The 20,696-nt window shown below is 45.9% G+C and overlaps 1 protein-coding gene across 2 annotated transcripts in view; it reads right to left on the bottom strand.

The window, feature by feature from the left end:
* Positions 1–7,547: 7,547 nt before the first annotated feature.
* The window catches only part of cdh16 (cadherin 16, KSP-cadherin), a 36,591-nt gene continuing 23,442 nt past the window's right edge, over positions 7,548–20,696 (bottom strand). For both annotated transcript variants that reach the window (XM_035416687.1, XM_035416685.1), the window contains exons 13-18: positions 17,093–17,334; positions 15,537–15,667; positions 14,816–15,055; positions 12,097–12,213; positions 9,439–9,555; positions 7,548–8,330 (exon numbers count right to left, since the gene is read on the bottom strand). In XM_035416687.1, coding sequence (XP_035272578.1) covers positions 8,230–8,330; positions 9,439–9,555; positions 12,097–12,213; positions 14,816–15,055; positions 15,537–15,667; positions 17,093–17,334 — 948 coding nt within the window. In that variant the 3' untranslated portion in view covers positions 7,548–8,229. The remainder of the gene's footprint in view (positions 8,331–9,438; positions 9,556–12,096; positions 12,214–14,815; positions 15,056–15,536; positions 15,668–17,092; positions 17,335–20,696) is intronic.

The following is a 20,696-nucleotide window of genomic DNA, read 5'->3' on the forward strand; positions in this document are numbered from 1 at the left end:
GCTGGGGTTGGTGTTAGAGGCGACCGTAGGCAGTGTGTGGGGCTGGGGTTGGTGTTAGAGGCGACCGTAGGCAGTGTGTGGGGCTGGGGTTGGTGTTAGAGGCGACCGTAGGCAGTGTGTGGCGCTGGGTGTTGACTGAGCACGGCTCATTGTAGTCTCCTCTTCTTGGTTCTCAGGTCCCACCCACTGCCTTCCAGTAGGAGGGAAACGTGGGCAGATTTCGGTTACTATAGGGACAGAGAGGGAGAAATCACGCCTGCGGCGATCTTTGAGCAGGGCTCTGTCTTGATGTTTTCAAACTCTTGAGATTTCCCCGTATATTTTACTGGCGTATTTTGACATGTATCTCTGAACGCGTGGATCCGGGTGATGAGTTGTATTTCAACGGGAAAAGATGATGAGTTTCTCTGGCGTTAGACATGTGGGTTTCTGTGAAATAGGCTGAATTTGAGCAAGGCAGAGAGGAGGAAAAAGGAAAGAAAAAAACCTTTAAAGTGTTCACTCACTTGATGCGACTCCCACACAATCCGTTCTGTTTGTTCTCCTCCCCCATACAACGCCATTAACAGCGCAGAGTACTCAAAAGTCCGCAGCCAGATTTAATTAAACTACAGTGTTTGAGACTTTTTCTTCTTGCTTTCTTGATTAGCACCTTTCAGATTAGGCAGGTGAGTCATACTGCTCTCTCGCGTTAGGCAATCATGTTGCTTTTTTTTTTTTTTTTTTTTTTTTGCACAAAGGTCAAGACAATCTTGAGGGGGATGTATAATTACATTCGTAAGTCAGGCATTGTGCAGATTCAAAGCACGTTTGCCACCGCAGTGTCCTTTCTGAGCATGTGCAGATCGGCGTGATCATAGCACTTAGTACGGGCAGGCAGTGTAGCATAATGGTTAAGGAGTTGGTCTCGTTACCTCAAGGTCATAGGTTCGATTCCCAGGTAGGACACTGCTGTTGTACCAAACCTGCAATTCTTCAGTATATATCCAGCTGTATGAATGGATGCGATATTTAAATGCTGTGTGAGAGTCCCTCTGGATAAGAGCGTTTGCTAAATGCCTGTAACGGTAATCATAGAAGCCTTGCATCGAAACCTCAAATACCGCAGCCAATCACGCAACAGCCGCTGGAGTGGAAGTGTTCATGAGGGAACTGCGGCCGTAGCCGCCATTAAAGCGATGTTACCCTCGTGCCGGCTGATAACCCTGTTTTTTTTCTCGCCACCTTCGCGTACCTCGCCGTACAGGGGGCGACGGCGGCATTTTCCACTCTCGTTGCCAGCCGCCCGTGATAGACGGGGCGGGCCTGCTGGTACGAAAGCAGGCCCCCCAGTTCCGTCTGAGGAGCCGCGTAGCATTAGCGAAAGCACAGCGGCTGCAGAACGGCTTAATGCAATAAGAGAAAGGTCTATTCTATTAGCGGGCAGCTATTCATTTGAAGGCTGAGAGGCGGGGGCTTTTAGCCGGGACAAGAATGTGCTTAATGCGAAAACCACCTAAATAACTATTACATTTCTTCTTTAGGCCTCAGAACACCCCCAGCCCCCCCCCCCCCCACACACACGCACACGCACAGACATAAAACACAATCTTGAACATAGGATGAACATCACATTTTCAAAAAAGTTGCTAGTATGACGCACGCAGTACGACTTGAATACACTCACCTAATGAGGAAAACAGTGTGTGCTCTTGCAGCGTAGACACGTACACAAAAAAATAAATCGATTTCCAATGTACAGACGGGGGGAAAGCCTGAGATCTTAATAAATGTTCCTTGCCATTCAAGGCTCAGGTCGCTTAGACAATAATGGCAAAAATGTGCACTAAAGTGAACCATACAATTGCTGCTTAGACCCTGAAGTACCTCAGGTAGCGCAATACGGTGCAGTAAAATGGAAATGAGCAATACTGAACCAAAAACTATGTGATTAAAGTATAAGTGTAGCTGGATTTATCACGCAAAAAATACGTAGAACATTTTCCCCACAATGGAAGCTGTGCGAGTGGTGTTAAACAAAGAACAAGAGACAGGGAAACCGTTCATCTGAACATGTGTGGAATTTATGAATCGGTGTCGTAGGGGCTATTCACATTGCGCGTGTGCTTAGAATCTCTAAATAAACATTTTCATCCAGGCTCATTTCCCGATGCTTGTTATTGACTGTTACTTTCCCGAAAGCAAAAAGGTCTGAGAGTTTCGTTTTGATACACTTAACGGCGTAAAACAAGGAGTGTTAGGTTTAACTCTGCAAGAAGTGGCCTCAGGTGTACTTTAATTACATCTTTCATGCGTATGGGGTGGGGGGGGGCATCATTACAGGAGTAAACAGTTTAAAACAGCACATTAAAGCCATAGCTATTTCCGTCAGAGGAAAAAGTGTTTTTTTGTGTTGTTGTATACTGGAAGGGCACCGAGGCTCTCTCCCCTGGCGTTTCCGGGAGGCTGGGCGCAGTAAACAGTAGATTAGCACCTTTTACCCACTGCCAGCGGAGCATTCGCCCCCCCCCCTGCGCCCTCCCCCCCACCCACCCCGCACCCTCCCCCAAACCTGGCCCCGAGCACAGTCGCTCGCTGGAAGGCCACCGGATCCAGAATGCGTCTTTCTGGGAAGGCTGTGACATCACGACCCGGGCAAGCCCCCGGGGCGCGGGGCCCGACGGTGACGAGCCAGCCGCCGTTAGCGGTAAACAGCTGTGAGAGGGCAACGAAATCTGACCCGCCGCGGTTAAACCACGCTGCGCCAACTCGCGCCAGATCCTAAAATATTTAACTGAAAATACACCCTCCCTTTTTTTGTTTAAGTCTAATTTTACACGTCATCTCCATTTAGAATCTTGGATGAAATTAGCACTTCCCGCCCACGATAAATCCATCAACTCTTTGCCTGAAGTTCACATTTTTCAGTAAGTTTATCTTAGATGGTGATTGATACACTGCACAACAGTATGAATGGCTAAGGGAACACGGTCCCTAACTACAAGTTAAGCACATATTTGCTTCCTGTAATTAAACATTGATTGGCCCAGAGAGTTTGCCAGTAATCACAGGCCTCGTCACCACGTTGGCTGGATGCTAAATTTAGCATGAGCAAGCGGCCTTACAGCGTTAGACATGTATAGTATCACCTTACGCCTTGCCACAGGTTGCGTGGCATTTGTTTGAACAGAGCTGACATCCAGGCAACACCAGGGGGCAGCACAACGGCCTTAAGTTGACTCTGTTCCGCCAGAAAAAAAAGCATAGAAATAGAGCACAGAAAACAGGCGTCCATTTTGGGGAAACTTTCCCTGATGGAAACGGGCAGCTTTCCAGGCTTGCGTATAAACTGTTTGCTTTTCTGGTCGACCCTAACCCTACCACGCTCTGACCGAAATCACACACACGTTCACTGGGTCCACCCAGGTTTTAGTTTTTTTCTTGTTTTAACCATCTTACTCTGTCACAATTCTAATTCACCTTTAATTCAACTCTCACAGAGGACATATGAGTCCAACAGGGAGCATATGTACCCTGTAAGAAATGAATTAATACTTTGTCACCACTGTCTGCATATCCACAATTTACTCGATTCTAGCCTGACCTCAGTATATGTGTCTGTCTGTCTTTCTAGAGTCTATCTACACATCTCTGGGCCTCATCTGAGTCTCTGTCTAACCCAGAATCTGTTTGCCTACCTGAGTTTCACCTGAACAACCCTGTAATGCTCATACACCCCTTCAGTCTGTCTCACTAGCTAGTGCATGGACCATGCAAAACCCTCCTCCCCAGAAGTTTCATACATGAACGATTCTTTTCGCTCCATTTCCTGTGCAAATTGGCCTCGCTTGTGTTCACTTCCTGCGGAGATAAAAAACCAATCTGCTCACTAATTCCAGTTGCACCTGGTTCTCCATCTTAGTCATCATACATAGTAATACGCACAAATAAACTTGACTAAATTAATAAAGACCTTTAATATGTTTTTCATCAGTGCAAGGACAATCCAATTATTGTGTTCTGGGTACAGCCAACCACATGCTCTCCAAACATACACAGACATTTCCTACATCAATTTGAAAGTAGCCTTGATGCTTTGGCAGTAATGCTGTTAGTTTTTCAGTGACACAGCGTTTCAATTGTCCACTCTCTGGACGTAAGTAATGGGGAAGCAGCCTTGGGCCTTGTGCACGTGTTCTGGTCATTATGCGGCTGTAGGCGAGAAGCTGTGAAAGAACAGGAACTGTGGGAGAATGGGTAGAGCCGTAATGGAGAATCAACTGCTTCATCAGCACGGTAAATTCATTCAGAAAAAAAGTCTTATTTTTCCCAACTCTTGCTATCATTTGCCATGCTTCCTGTTTTTAAGCCGACCCTGGTTTTCTCTGCTAGGCTAATTTAACCTCCTGAGCCCCAGTAGAAAAAAAAGTTTTAAATAAAAAAAATATATATATCAAGTGTGGATATCAACATATTGCCATGGAAACAAGTTTAAAAAAATTCATTTTATTTTTTATTGAATATCCCTTGTAGTGTAGGTTCCAGCATAGCATAGTACATGGTTCCTCAAATTAAGACCAGAGAAATATGAATTGCTGGGCTTTAGGTGGTTAATTCAGAGGAAGTGCCAGCATGACCACAGAGAGAAAAGTAAAGGCAGAGACATACACTTCGAAAAAACAGGCAGAGTCAACGTCCCCTTTTGGAATAACAGGCAGAGTCTACGTCCCCTTTTGGAAAAACAGGCAGAGTCAACGTTCCCTTTTGGAAAAACAGGCTGAGTATATGTCCCCTTTTGGAATAACAGGCACAGCTCTATGTCCCCTTCGTAAAAAAAGGGACAGTCTGCGTCCCCTTCAGAAGAACAGACAGAGTCTACGTCCCCCTTTGGAAACTCTCTGTTCGGAGAAGATGCAAATCGGAACCCAAATTGGATTTCACGCTCGTCCCTCTTCAGAACCCAGGACAGATGCGAGTGCTTGACTTGCATCAGAACGCGGCAATTACAGGTTCGCTCTCACAAGATGGCTCCTCCAATTTCCGTCATAACCTTCACACTGGCATTTTCAATCTCCCCCCACTGTAAACAAGCGCCAGCAAGAGAGGGCAGCGGTGAAGGACTAAGGAGCCAAAGCCTATTAAATTAATCAAGGCGGAAAATTGCTGGAGCCCTTTTCGGAGAGATCAAATGTGTTTAGAAACAGGTCTGTGTGAATATCTGATGAAGACAGGACGGGAGGGGACTCACCCTGTTTCAGCACCTCTCTCTCTCTCTTAGCGCCCCCTTACCCTGGCACTTTCCTGCTCCCGAGAGCAATGCCGGACTGTGATTGGGGAACTGAGCGTAGAAGCATAAGGCTGCTCCTTGAACATGGTTCTGCATTTGATGTTGGCCTTGTAGATGTTCATTAGCAGAAATGATAAATGAGTAGGTTATACTGGATAATGTTGTATTGTACAAGAATGTCAATGAATAAATAAATGAATATATAACATTCTCAAGGTCATTTTAAGGCCATAGCACAGGCCAAAAAAATGACTAAGAACCCCTATGGCTCCCAGCCTCTTGTGGGCACTGGACATGAAATCATTTATTATCAACAACTTCGAATTTTACAGCTGGAATTTAAAACATTTTCCAAGCACGAGACCCTATTATAATCACATGAATGTGCCTGTATGTGTTTTCGTCATTCATAAATGTATACTTGCTTGTACAGATATCCACCGTAGTGGGAAGTTGTTACTCTTTGTTTATTAGGTCGTCTTTGACTCTCCTTTGGCAGGAAAAGACGTACCGGAACACACACATACACCCAAACACACACACACACATCATGCTTCATCCTAATTACAATGACAGTGACACACAAACAAAAAGCGAGACCAAGTGTGCTTAGATGGCTTGAAAGAACAGCGATAAAAACATAGGACATGCAGTACTGAAGCCTTTCTAGTCACCTGTTTATGTGTCTTGGCATTGTAATACTGTCATTATGACTGAAGCATTAGTCAGGTGTCCCTTGAGATGTCAATCTTAATGCGGTTTTCCTGGCAGAGTAAAGGATAAAAAAGACGACGCACAATCTCAGATCTGTTGCTTTTGATATGTGCCTCTATGTGCCGTGAGTCTCTAGGGATACGCCTTTGGGTTACTCACATGTTGAGAGCAGAGGCTCACTATAGCCTTGCCCATTGCTCATTAATTAAATCCGCAATCATGGATAAGGTCATTTGCCTTCACAAATGAAGGCATTTACGCAATTAATCCAAAGCACACGTCAACAGATGATTATGATTGGTCACTCATACACGTAATTAAGGAGGGGGCGGGGTGTATTTCATCTATTGCAATGTCAATGGTGCTGGAATGGAGAGAAGACATATGGGTGGGTATTACAGTATCACTCATTTCCCCAAAGAGAGACAACAGTGCCAAATCTGTCCTTTCCTCCACGTCTGACTCTGTGGCCAGCTGGACCGTTTGAAGACAGAGAGGGTGGAAATACGGGCAAAGCTGCTAAATTTAGAGGCGCCCGCCAGCTCCCTCCCGGTAGCTGCGGGGCCGGACCCTGACGTCGCCCAATCGCGCGGGCCCCTCAACAGGGGTTTTCCTGCTGCGCTAGTTTGGGACATTTTCCACTCCACCGGACGTGGCGTGAGCCGACTAAAGTTCCAGTAATGCAGATTGGCCGTTCGATACGGAATGATACGCCCGCTTTCAAGAGCAGAAGTAAAACCGAGTCACACTCCGTTTCATAAATAGAACTTTAATAGTGTTTTTTTGTTTTTTTGTTCTTGTTTGGTGTGAACCTGCCATAGCAACGCTGCCAATTTTCCGAACCCTGAGACCACATTTAGAGAAGCGATGCGTTTTATTATTTAAAAAAAAAAATGTATTTATTCATTTTATTTATTTATTTATTTTTACTATTTTTATTGGAGCCCAGGAACATGTGAACAACTAGCAGGGGCTCTGATGCAGCTCTCCCGCTTCAGCGTGTGGCTAATGCCCGAATCCCGGGAAACCAAACGGCCCATCTGCTGACCTGCACGGGGAGGCCTGGCGAGCGGGCCATTGTACGAACGTCCAGATAGCGCTGACAAATGACCGAGGACAAACGCTCACCCCACTGTGCAACCAACCAAGGGCTTTGATTAGCGAAACGGTGGACAGCACACATGGGTAAACACGATAATGCACACCTGGAGTTAACCGTCTATTTTTAGCGGCCAGGAATCATTCACAGGCATCAGGGAGAAGCTCTATTTATGGAAACATATACCAATATAGACCATTTGTTAGATTTCCAGTCGTCTGCTGAACAGGTGGGCAATGCTAAATTTGATTTGGGCCTGGCTTTAATGGCAGGTGGTTCTCTTGTTTGCAGATAAAGAAATGATTACAGTAATCTTTAAATAAAAAAGGTTTAAAAGCATTGTGATTGCATTTGAAATAAATTACAGTTCAACCCGAACAAAGCAAAGCCACTCTCCTCTTTAAAAAGCATTTGTATTTCTGTCTGAACACACAAAGCTTGACTGAACACATTTTTTTTCAAATTCTCTTTTTTAAAATTTGATTTATTATAGATTTGAACAGAACACCTCTATGACATAAATATTATGGACAGAAAAAAACAGAAGAAACAAGCCACATATCAAATAGTTTAGCCACTACTCTGTTCAACAACATAGTGATATTACAGTATGGATATATGATTTTGAGTCTACTTACAATTCTAAAAGAATTCAGTTAACATTATGTTGAAAGCTATACAAAACTATAATGAAAAGCACAGGAAAATTAAAGCACAAAAACAGTTTGACAATAAAGGCTTTCTCTACAATATCATCACAGTCCTTCACATAAACGTATCATCCACAAATGTGTTCTATTTCTCTGATGCATACATCTGAAATGAGAAATTCATGCAAGTGCAATGCTATTGAGCAAGACTTAAATTCACAGTGGAGAAAATGTGGTCTACAGCTTTGGGTTAATGCTCACAGTAAATGTCTGAACTACATTCCTAACATTTTGACATTTTAACCATGCCATGCAGACCCTTACAAACTTCCTGGTGGGAAAACAAAGATGGCCACTTGTTTGAGTACATTGGCGAGACCATACAGCCACATACAGCCCCGTCAAATAAGACATGTTCTGTAAGGGTTTATAAACAGATTTCTGAGGCGGTGTTATCAAATGCATGTCTTAATCCAGTACAAAATACAGAGCGGAGAAGGTTAGGCTGAAGCTTTCAAAGGTAATTTCTCCTGGCTGGTTTTGCTCTTTGGTCTTGGATTTTGGTAGGACAGCCTCACAAAGACGACTGTCAGAATAATGGCTGCAAAAATAATACCGCAAATTAGTAAAAAGTGATCCAGAATCATGAGTGATAACATTTAAATCAGAAATGGTGACTAGATTGTGCTAGTGAAAATGCAATGAAGACTGATTTGTTTTTGTTCAGATGCACTCTCTGCCAAAACATTACCCTAGTGTGATGCAAGGTCTGTTAATGATAATGGAGTAGATCTATTACAGTTGTCTATTTTACAAACCAAATCAAATCAAATCAATTTTATTTGTACAGTACTTTTGACAAAGAACTGTCACTAACACACTTTACAGAGTAAATAAGGAAAACTGGACAACAAAAATCCAGCCAGACCCCTAAAAAGCAAGCAGTGAGTTAAAAAAACAACCTCACTTCCTGGTGGGAACAATAACACTCAAAGACTCAATCTGTCCGAAAAGGGCAGCCATTAATCCCAATTATAACCGATAACTTGTTTCAGAGAAACTACGTGACTGACTTTTCAGGTGTGCGGTTCAAACGTGCTTGCGAGAGGGTGGCGTAATCAAATCACAGGCGGCTTGACCAGAACTTTCAACGGCAACATTAAGGTCACAAACACAGAACGAGACCAAAAACAGTAACACGGTCACAGGGAGTTCAGACCAAACTGCTTGATTTGATAGACCTGCGCTCCACGAGTTCGCTGGAGCTGTAATTAATCCAATCAATGCAGCACTAATTACATTTTTTTGTGTGCTCGGGCTGCCCACCAATGATGTCTTTCTTTACTACAAAATAACAAAAATAGGTCATATCGGAAACAAGGTGGAAAGCAGCTTCTGTAGCCCTGAATGGTTATCTTTGTTATTATCTCCTCAGCAGTGAAACCTGAAGTGCCCCAGGTGCCTGAAGCCATGAAACCAATGACACTATTTTAATGGGTTTTTAAAAGTATATGGATTGGATTTATTTGATAGTTGTTCGTCGCTATATATGTATATATATATATATATATATATATATATATATATATATATATATACATATATATATGCTGCCAGCATCCAGCTCTGATTGATAACATGGGCCTAACAGGATGCCATCATAGCTAAGGACTCCTTCTATGCCCAGGAAGTCGAACCCCAGCACTTACCGATGACCCCCAGGGTGCCCAGCAAGATCCCGAGAGTGGACTCCACAGTGGGCATGCCCTGCAGCTGCTTGGCGGCGGTCCTGCAGTTACCCCTCACGTTGCAGGGGCAGACGGTCACTGGCACCGGGTTCGGACAAAAACACAAGGGCACAGCCTCAGGCACCAGCGTTTCCGGGCAAACGCATCACAGCGGCGGCAACAAGGACAACAACAACAACAATGACGGTAACGATGGGGAGAACGGCTGAGACGCCCCCGTTGGCCCTGTGACCAGGATGCGAATTACAGGAGGGGAGGGGGGTCTGACCCCAGTAATTGGGACTCGAATCCGGTTTCCTCCCACAGGCCAAAGACAGGCAGGTTAGGTTAGGTTAACTGGAGAGTCTGAATTGCCCCTGGGTATGAGTGTGTGAGTGAATGCTGTGTCTGTCCTGCCATGGACAGGCAACTTGTACAGGGTTTACTCCTGCCTCTCGCCCAATGCATGCTGGGATAGGCTCCAGCACCTCCTGCGACCCTGACCAGGAATAAGTGGGTGTACATAATGGATGGATGGAATACTGATGTGTTTCCCCAGCCATGTCTGAAGTAAAAAGTGTGACAATCTCAAACACCCCAATAGTGGGTCATACCATTTCTTAACCACTAAGATTGCCTGAGTTCCCCTGAAAAAGACCTGAGCCCTCACAGGTCTGAGATCTCACAAATACCCCTGAAAGCCTGAGTGCAATGTGAACCCTGCCTGTAACCAATTGACCATTATCCCTATTCTCATCACCTTATATAAGGAAGCCTTGTGTCTGTCTGCCATCTTGGCCAACACAGTGGGGCAAAGCACAGTTGGAGTTCAAATTTTAAATTGAAATTGAGCAAATAAACTTTGAGTTAAGCTGAGCCAAAGCTGTAGGGCAGATGGCACACTCCTCGTGACATCTTCATTAAACATGAAAACTTCTGCTAGAACACGGGGGTCCTGGGGGGCCAGAGCGTCTGCTGATTTTCAGGGTGTTCTCAGCACCAGCGGTTAATTTAAGCCATTGATTGGCTAAGGAATCCACACACCTAGTTCTCGAAAGCCTTAATTGGCAGCTGATTGAAAGGAAACCACAAAAACCTGCAGACATGGCGGCCCCAATGGAATTCAGTTTGACACCCCTGTGCTACAGTAGAATAAACTGCTCGCAGAGGTGGAAAATCCACGTCTAGAAAGTAAAAGCCTGCCCCAGTATTTTGTTCCAATCACGTGCATTTGCTTGCACAATTCTTCAGCCAGGTTGTCAAATCAACCAGTGAAATCAGCTGGCTGAGTTCATGGATGGAAAAAACACATGGCAGGACTTCTCCTTTCTGACCCCTGGACTTTCCACGGCTAAAATAGTGGTGTTTATCACCGAGACATATATATTGCCTTCAAGGCTAGTGAATTATAATTCTAGAGCAGGGCAGACCAATCCTGTTCCTGGAGATCTACCATCCTGTAGGTTTCATTTTAACCCTAATTTTGCACATCTGATTCTACTACTAAGCAGCTCAATGAGATCTCTAGAAGTTGAATGAGGTGTACTTTGTTAGGGTTGGAGTGAACCTACAGGATGATAGATCTCCAGGAAGATGGTTGGGCAGCCCTGTTCAAGAGGAACAAAAAAATATCTTTAGAGTGGTATAATGGTGCGCGTGTATATACGACCAATAAGGAGGGCCTCTGTGGTTCTAGTACATTGCAGAGAAAAATAATTTATTCTCAAGGCACATGAAGAAAAACAAATTTCAATTTCCCGACAATCTAATGAGCTGCAGCGTTTCAACACCAGACCGAACGGATGAATCATCACATCACAATGACTCAGCGCTTGAAGTGCCCTTGTAGCTGGCTAAGAGTCAGCCTTCACAAGCGCACAGACAGTGGAGTGTTTTTAATGTACCAACCAAATGTACACTATATACACCAGGTGGTTGATAATATGAGATAATTAGCACTGACTTCTGAGGACAAGCTAGGCGGTTAAGAGACACATCAACCGATCATTAATTTTCCTTCTTATAACACAAATTTCCTTGGCTGACAGAACAGTTATCAATTTAACATGTTATGAGTGCATACTGATTAGAATTCCATTCCAGACTCCAGCGTAGTTTGGAAAAAATGTAAATAAGTCATTAAGATTCCCAGTGAAATTAACTGCTGATTTTTTAAACTGGACATAGTCAACTGTAGGCCACTTCATCTAAAAGCCACCACAGACTGCTAGGAAGTGCTATTCTATACGGAAGCATTTATAAAATGTGACATAATTATATTACTGATCAATATAAATCAAACTATTTATAACATATAAATATTTAATAACCACATTAATCAGAATGCTGTCTAAGATGTGTAATATTGGAAAATCGGAAATTTCATTTCGTTGAAGACCCCGGAGACTTCTTGACGGACTCCAGAATCGGAAACCCCTGCTACACCTGTGCAGTTTCCGGCTGCTACACTGAAGAAATAAAATAACTTCTCCGAATAATTTCACGCAAAACGAATCAGTTGTGCGAGTAGCTTGCAGTTTAGGTGGATATGCCTCTTACTGAGAGGTATTAAGCGTAGAGCAGTGAATGCACTGAAAGGATGAAGCACTCCCCTTTAAATGGGCGTGGCCTCTCTCTCACCTGGCAGGTTGATGAAGGTGCTCCTGGGGGGCGAGCTGCTGTCCGAGATGGTGAAGGGGATCATGTAGACATCCGGGGGCAGGTGCGGAGTGTTGAGGGAAAGGTTAGTGTGGGTATCTGGGGACAGAAAGTCATCTTATTGATTAAATCAGCTCACGTGGTTTTTTTAATTAATTTTTTATTAATTTATTTATAATAAAATAATAGGACAGACAACAAAAAAAATCCACTTCTTCAAAAAAAAATTTTTTAAACCCTGCATGAGAGGAAAATCACAAATCCAGACCAACCATTCATCTTGAAATAAGAAAATACAAATAAATAAAGGGGACACATACAGGAGCTGCCATTGTTGTGGTGTGATTGCTGGCACTCTTCACAAAATGTCAGCGTGGGAGATGAAATGTAACTGGACTCAGTGAACTACTTTCGGAGACCTTGGATAACTAGGTGGCAGGCATCTTGTAGCAAAAATCTCCTCTCAAAAGGCAATCCAGAGCACATATCTTTTATGAAGGCCGAAAAGTTTCTCAAGAGAGTGTTGCGCAACCAGTGTCCTTTTGTGCGCTGTTCTGTCAGCGACAACCTTGACTGTCCTTACGCGCGGAAAGGAAAAACAGAGCCTTTATAACTGAACACAGCGAAAGGGCGATTATCAGCGGGAACACGGGGCCGGACACTGTAAGCATGCTGCGGGCACTCCAGGATCAGCGTCCAATGAAGTGAGCACAGGCGCTACCGCGTCCTGGAGGACGATCCACGATCACACCGCTTGGGTGAAAGAGAGCACGCACTGCGAGCAGCCTCCATACACCATTGTCCCATTACTGGACCAGGTTAAAAAGCTGTTACGAAAGAAATGGGTGGTGGGGGGGTGGGGGGGGGGGGGGCGTACTCTTGTTCTCTGATGCGCCGCAGAGAAGCACAGGACAGTGTGTGTCAGCTACCCAGAGACGGCGCGGACGTCAGACGACGTCAGATTATTTTTACTCCTCTTTCATGGCTCTAGGTACTGGCATTGAGAGAGACAGGGGAGGGGGAGGGGGGGGAGGTTGAATGACTGTACAGTGCGAAAGGGAGAGACGGGATGTCTTCTTCCTGCAGCTGTATTTTAAGGAATAGTCACGTCGGTGGGGGGGGGGGGGGCCTTCGAACCCCCAGCCATCGCATCGCTCAGACTGAAGGGAAAACGAAAGCGCTATGGGGGACGAGGAGGGATGGGGGGATGGGGGGGTGGGGGGGGTGCGGGGGGTGGGGGGGGAAGGCCTTCGAGGCCCCCGAACCCCCAGCCATCGCATCGCTCAGACTGAAGGGAAAACGAAAGCGCTATGGAGGACGAGGAGGGATGGAGGGATGGGGGGGTGGGGGGGGACCCGCGCTTCCGCAATTATCTCTGAGCGAATCAATAGAACACCGGCCTCCGTCACACGAGCGAAGTCAACCAGTCCGATGGTATCGGTTTGACTTATCACCAGCACTTACAGGGAGAGGAAGTGGGCTATTATCCGCATTACCAGCATTATTTCTCGCTCTGACTGGTTTTATCGAAAGTGAGGGTGAGGAAGCGCTAGGAGCCGTCTGAAACGGCAGGAGACGATTTCCTTTTCTTAACCGTCCAATCATTTCCACGAACCTCGTCACCGTGAGCGCGGACCCGAAACTGAGGTCTGAAATGTCTGAAATGTACAGAGCGAGCCGACGGAGGAGACAGCGGCTGCCCTCGGGGGGCACGCGGGCTCCATTTTAGTCCGTGATGTCAACGACAGGCAGGACGTGAGGCAGGCTTCGCGTCATCCCTCCTTCGGGAGAGGACGTGCGGCTCGGGGTGAAGCGCGCCGGTTCGCCAGTCTGGCTCAGACGCAGAGGAAAACAAAACACCATGTTCTCAACGAGAAAGGGCCGCAGACAACGATTATTTCACGACGCTTAGATGCTAATCTTAGGAAGTGTGTGAGTGTATTTAGTGTTTTAATAAAAAATGTTGCTGCAAGGGCACAAACCCCCTGAGGAGGGCCGACTATAGGATTTCAGGGGGCGGGGGGCGGGGGGCGGGGGTTGTCGGCAGGAACTGCGGACCGGGGAACCGGTGCAAGTACTGCACAATTAAAACATCATTTAAAAAATCTTAAACCTGATTTGTGACGGCCGACGGATGGTTGTGGTCCTAAACGACCACACAGAGCATTTATGCCAGCAGCGGGCTCTGCCCCTGAGATTCATTCATGAAAAAGATGAATGTGTTAATGATTTTCACACAAAAAAAAAAATACTATTAAGGATTCATTTTTTTCTCCAAATTTGGAATGCCCAGTCGTGTATCAGGACTCAATTACTATTGATTCGGGAGAGAGCAGACTAGTACACGCTCTCCTCCGAAGCTCACGATGCCAAGCACCACGTATCACCACCGCCACGACTCGGGGCCACACTGAGGTGAGTCACACGAAGGCGATTCATGTGCAGCTTCACAAGCGGAGCTGCAGAGGCCTGATTAGCCAGCAGGGGGGGCTGCTAGAGAACAATGAGATGGGGATCCGTACTGTCTGAACCCTCACCAACTGTCGTAACCCTGGGAGACGCTACCAAGTCAAGAAAAAAAATCATGAATCTCACTATGTATATATATATATATATATATATATATACACATATGTATATATAAAAGCAAAACTAGCTCTCCTGGGTTATCACCACGGTAACGGCGCTACCACAGACGCACCGTTGATGGGCGTGAGCTTCCAGTTTCGGCGCACGGTGGCGTCGCTCCTGAGGGAGAAGTTGAGCCTGCCGCCGTGCTGGGGCCCGTCGCTGTCCCGGGACGCCAGCACCACGGCCTGCTCCTCCCAGCGCGGGGTGCACAGGTACTTCCAGGAGTAGTCCCCCACCAAAACCGGGCTGTTGTCGTTCACGTCCAGGATGTGCACGGTCACCACGGCCGTGACGGACAGCGAGGAGTTCTCTGCGAATCAGATCGCCCGTTTCAAACGCCATAGCAACGCGTGTTCAGGAAGTTACAAACATTAGAGCTACGTGTTTTCAAGAAGTAACAAACGTTATAGCTATTTTAATCAGTGACTATCTGCTGCTCTTCTATATGTATACACCACCATCTCTCTCTCTCTGTATCTATTTGCCTCTCACTCTCTCTCCCCTTCTGCCCAGGTGATGACCTGGGTCTTGATTGGGAACGATTTTACAGTTGATGATCAGTACCAGTGCTGACTATTCCTCTCCCTTTTATTAATGAATTAAGAAATGCCAGCAATGTTCTATAGACAGTTCACAAACTACATATTTCATAATTAAACTCATAATTAAAATGGTATGGAACCCAGCTCTGGTGCCTCCAAAGTCCTCTCTTTGGGCCCGTGGTCCCACTTCCTGTGTGGCGCAGCTGGAAAAGAGCAGCAAAGCGTAGCGTTCCCCAGCCACCATCTTACTCCCGTCCACAGCGATAACCTCCATGGTGTAGGTGCTGTTCTCCTCCCTGTCCAGCGACTGCACGGTCCTCAGCTCTCCTGAGTCCTTGTCGATGGTGAAGTGTTTCTTGGTGTCTCCTCTCAGCGCGTATCTGTTGGGGAATCGGGAATCACAGACTAGGAGTCAATCGAATCACCGAATCAAATCAAATTCAATTTCTTTAGCTCTTTTCACAGAGAACTGTCACAATAGACGCTTTACAGAGTAACAGAAGGAAAACTGGTCAAAAAACCAGGCCCGAACCCTCAAAAAGCAACGGGTGAAGTAAAAACTCCCCTGGGAAGAAAAAACAGCAGTGGAAAAACAAACAAAAGATATGAATGTTTCACCTTTTGCGTCAACCTGATGACTAAGCGAAGCCAAGGGTCAAAATCCCGCTGTTAATTCTCTTTAGACTATTTTTTATTCAACGGATCTCAGTCGCATTCCTATTTCCAAATTAGCGCACTTATTTTTTGCATTTAATCACATTTGCACGTATGCGTAGCAGACACGTTTAAGATCCAAAGTGATTTGCATCTCATTATTCAAAATCACAGGCACAGTACAAGCCTGGATATTTTACCGGTTTCACCTCGTGCTCAGACCTGAAATCTTTCGGCTCCGAGTCCCGGCTCCAAGGCCAGTCCAACCGCCTCTGTGTGTCACCCACTTCAGGCCCCGGATATTACACGCTTTCATTACTCACCCCCGTACTGATGAACCAGGTGGGGAGGGAGCCAGGAGCACACTTCTGTTCATGTACAACACCGTTACACGGACCCGCCGGACTGAGAGCGCCCGATTGGTGCAGACCGCGACGTGACCGCTGCCAGTTAGCCGTACGTGCGGTAATGGAGGTGTTACGCCGCGGGGTCTTGCGTCAGCCGCCGCGTTAATCGAAGCGGAGATATTACTAATGGCTCGCACCAGATGGGGGGGGGAGAAAAAAAAAAGTCTAAATCTTTCCGAAAAAGGTTATCCCGTGCGATCGCACCTGCCGATTAGCCTGCCGTCAGCTAAAAGTGCCACTGGACTGTTAGTGAATCTATTCATGTTTACTAATAATACGGCTGATCTCAGAATGCTGAGGGTGAGATTAAATGGATATGTGCGTGCTATATTTGGTAGAATACTTTGCCCAAGGCAGAAGGTATTTCCAAAATTGTGGAATGTGGGACCAAATGTTGTCTGTTAAAGAAACACGGATGAAAAATGGATGAAAATCCCTAAGAAATTAATTAATCAAGAAATGAGTAAATAATTGAAGGTATCAGGAAAACAAGATGAAACTGATGTGTTTCACATATTTTATGAGATTGGGATTACAGGAACTCCCAATAACCTGGAAAATGGTTATTGGAGTGGTCGGGTTGAAGACAGACAGCAGACTACATTTTCCAGAATCCACTCACCTGATAAAAAGGCACTGGGTGTCAGTTCTGTAAATCTGGGTGAAGTCTCATTTGTTGAGCAAATGAGAAGATGGGACTACATTTACATAGATTGTGGACTACATTTCCCACAGTCAGCTCACCTGATAGGGTTCGAATCGGGGTCAGATGCCCGGATTGTGGCGATGACCCGCCCCGGTTCCTCCCCTTCCCTCACGGTCACCTCGTAGTGGCTCTCGGGAAGGCTGGGTCCCTCGTTGATGTCATCGATGACGATAGACACTGTTGCCGTGGACGCCGGACCATATTCCCCATGGACCAGGACCTCAGGGTTCCGGGCGCTGAGAACCAGGGCGTACTCGCGCATGTGCTCGTAGTCCAGCACCTGCACCAGGGTCACCGGGAATACACATGCCCAGCCCATAATGAATACACACACCCAGCTCATAATGAATACATATGCTCAGTCCATAATGAATACATACGCCCAGTCCATAATGAATACATACGCCCAGCCCATAATGAATACACACGCCCAGTCCATAATGAATACACACACCCAGCTCATAATGAATACATATGCTCAGCCCATAATGAATACACACGCCCAGTCCATAATGAATACACACACCCAGCCCATAATGAATATACATGCTCAGCCCATAATGAATACATACGCTCAGCCCATAATGAATACATACACTCATAATGGCAGTGTCACATGTACCATTAGCCTAGCACCAGTGTACTGTATACCACCCTAAGTCTGAATGCTCGAGAGCCTTATTTTAGCTCACTGAAGCTCTGAGATAATTAATCTAATTAACGTTGAAAAGAGCCACGTCATTCGCCTTTTTTCCCCAATGCCCTCCATAGCTTTTCATGCCACTGTAAAAAAAAAAAAAAGTGCTTTTAATTTTCGGCTTAAAAACCTGAGCACAAAAGGCCTGTGAGTGCAAAAGCTGACCGTGTTGTTCAATTCAGTCCATCATCACGCCATCATTCGATACAGCTTTTCATTATGCATAATGGTTACTTTTTTCAGAACAAGACTGCTTTTTTCCCTCGGACGTCTGTGTCAGTACAGTCCAAGGGACCCCCCCCCCTCCCCTTAGGGTGTCACAGAGGGAGGGGCCGCTGAGGAGGGGCCTCACAGATCCAGGAGGTGGCTGATTCTCACAGGGTGGTCTTATGGTCGAAATACAGGTGGGTACACTGTGGCCCAGGCCAACAACAATACAATCTGTACTCGTTTACCGTCAAGGAGCTGGATTTATTTGTATTGTGTGTGTGTGTGTGTGCACATGCGTGTCGCAAGGCCAATTTGCTGTATCTTTCCAATTCCATTAGTAGATCATAAAAGAATCCACCTGCTGACAATATGGCTTCTTCTATAGCTTGTTCAAACAATGCTCACAGATTCCAGGAATGGTCACACTTTACCCTAATATGTGATTCATAAGGCATCTCATCTCATTCCTGTGGCAGGCCTTCCTATCTAGGTATGAGTAACTCCGGGAAGCAATGTACAGGAACCATTTATTTTTTATTGGAAAACAAGGTTTATGTCATCTGATGTAAGCCAGGGTCCTCAAAACACAGGTTTTAAGTAAACATACACTCCGTTCTTATGAGTGAGTGGCGTGCCTTTCATTGTACCTACAGCTTGCTTGTGCGCATCAGTTCTCCGACTGATTCTGATTCTGAAAATGTCTGCGGCCACCCCACCCCTTTCACTTGTCTCACCATCTTCTTTTCTTCTCTTCCTCTCTCTCTCTCTCTGTACCCTTCCTGCCCCCCCCCACCTCCCCCCAGAAAGTATCCTTCGTCCCCTAATTTCTGTCTCGGTAATTTCCCTTCCGCAACTCATTGCTAATCACATTCATTAGCATATCCTTTAATACAGACGCGTGCTGCATTGTCTGTGTCTATGCCAGACACACTGGCTGTATTGTAGCGCCGAACCCTGAGGAATTTCGGCATCCAAAGCGGCGTTCCTGTGCTAGTGGCACGTACCCTTTTAGGATCACCTCCCTCAACATACATCATCGCTAGCGCGTCAGAGTGTTTAACCCAGATCAGAGGGCGAACGCTGCTTTGTTTACCGCCGCCATTGATCGCTGCATCGATCGCGCTAGCGCGGTCTGCTAGCTGTGCGCTATGATGCCATCCCACATACACACTGATGCACTGTGTGAGGGATCATGGGATATCGGTACACATCACGCCATCCTAATCTCCCTCGGCACTGTGTGCTCCAGTACAGCACGCTAGCTCCCGGGCCTTCTGATCCCATATATGATAAGGCCTTTAAGGTTAATTACTATTTACTCAGATTAAAAATAACAAGCAGCATCAACATTCACTTTTACTGAACCAATTTAGATTAAGTACTTTGCCCGAGAGTAAAAAAAAAAAAGGCCTGGCAGTCAAACCTGTAACCTTTTGGCTACAAGCCCAGTTCCCTACCATTAAACTACACTGCCACCCTGTCCATTTACCTGTTTGGCTTAATTGTGATGCCAATCAATCAGTGAACCCTGCTAAAACAACTGTTATTAATGGCATAATACATCATAAGTCAATCTTAACCTCCATAATGCATCAATCTAACTGGAATCTGCTGGTAATACGACAGCGGACATATATCTTCTGCATCAGGGTGCCAAATCCTCATCTCAGACATTAGCGAGGGTTTCTTTAGGCCGTAGGATGATCCGTGTAATTGCAGTCAGTGAATATAGGTACGAACGAGCACTCAGGCCTAAGTCACTGTTCAAGTATCAACCCCCCCCCCCCTTTATTCCAGTAACAATCACAGAGATTCTGTTTGAATCCAGCACCCGCCTAATGTATTTCAGGTGCTCAAGTTCAACCAAGTCCGTAACAGTTTGCTTGTTTCCACCGGAGCGACTTGTTGAAGTGCGGCACGTGGATATTATTAGTCTTCGCTCCGGTAGCAGTGCATCTGAGCTCAGGAATGCTTTTGATTTGAGCCACAAATTGAGTAGCAGTGGCGTGCCGAACTGGATTTCTGTCAGGTGATGAGTTTTGCAGATCTGCCATGTGTCCCTGGGTTCATTTGGGCAGTTGGCCAACCGTTTTTTTTTTTTTTTTTTTTTACCACGGGGCCTAATGTGGGTTATACGAGCCCAGAGAGAGACGGAAAATAGCGGCACTCACGGCTGGCCCAGTTAGATGCCAAAGTCCCATGGCACAAGGCCACCAGCCGCCAGCTAAACAAATCAATGCAGTTAGAGAATTCCCCGGCTGTCTTACAACCCCATCTAGTTTACACACGTACTGTATGAGGACCCGGGCGAGGACTGGGGGGAGGTGGGGTAAATTAGCACAGGTGTGATGTAAGGAATCAAAATACTGTACCTGGGTATAGAAGGAATCTGAACACCCTGGGGAAGGAGTTGGATTTGGGGGGTTTGGGGGAGGGGGGTGGGTCAGTTTATTTAAGGAAATGGCATCCATTAGTATAGCTTATTTTTATGACACCCACACTTTAAATAGATTAAATGGTTTACTGTCTAAGCTGCTCAGCACTTTTGGAGCGCTTCTTCTATATCCAGACGTTGTCTTTATTACCCTTTTGGCTGCGTGATTGTTTTTCCTATTGTCTCCAGTTTCGCCGTCAACAGGAATGGCGGTGTTGAAGAACATTAACGCCGCTTTTGTTAGCACGCAGTGGCGGATGATATTTCTGCATGCAGCAGCAAGCCAGGAAAATGTATCCGT

Source organism: Anguilla anguilla, chromosome 5 (genome assembly GCF_013347855.1).
Source record: "Anguilla anguilla isolate fAngAng1 chromosome 5, fAngAng1.pri, whole genome shotgun sequence".
Taxonomy (NCBI): Eukaryota; Metazoa; Chordata; class Actinopteri; order Anguilliformes; family Anguillidae; genus Anguilla; species Anguilla anguilla.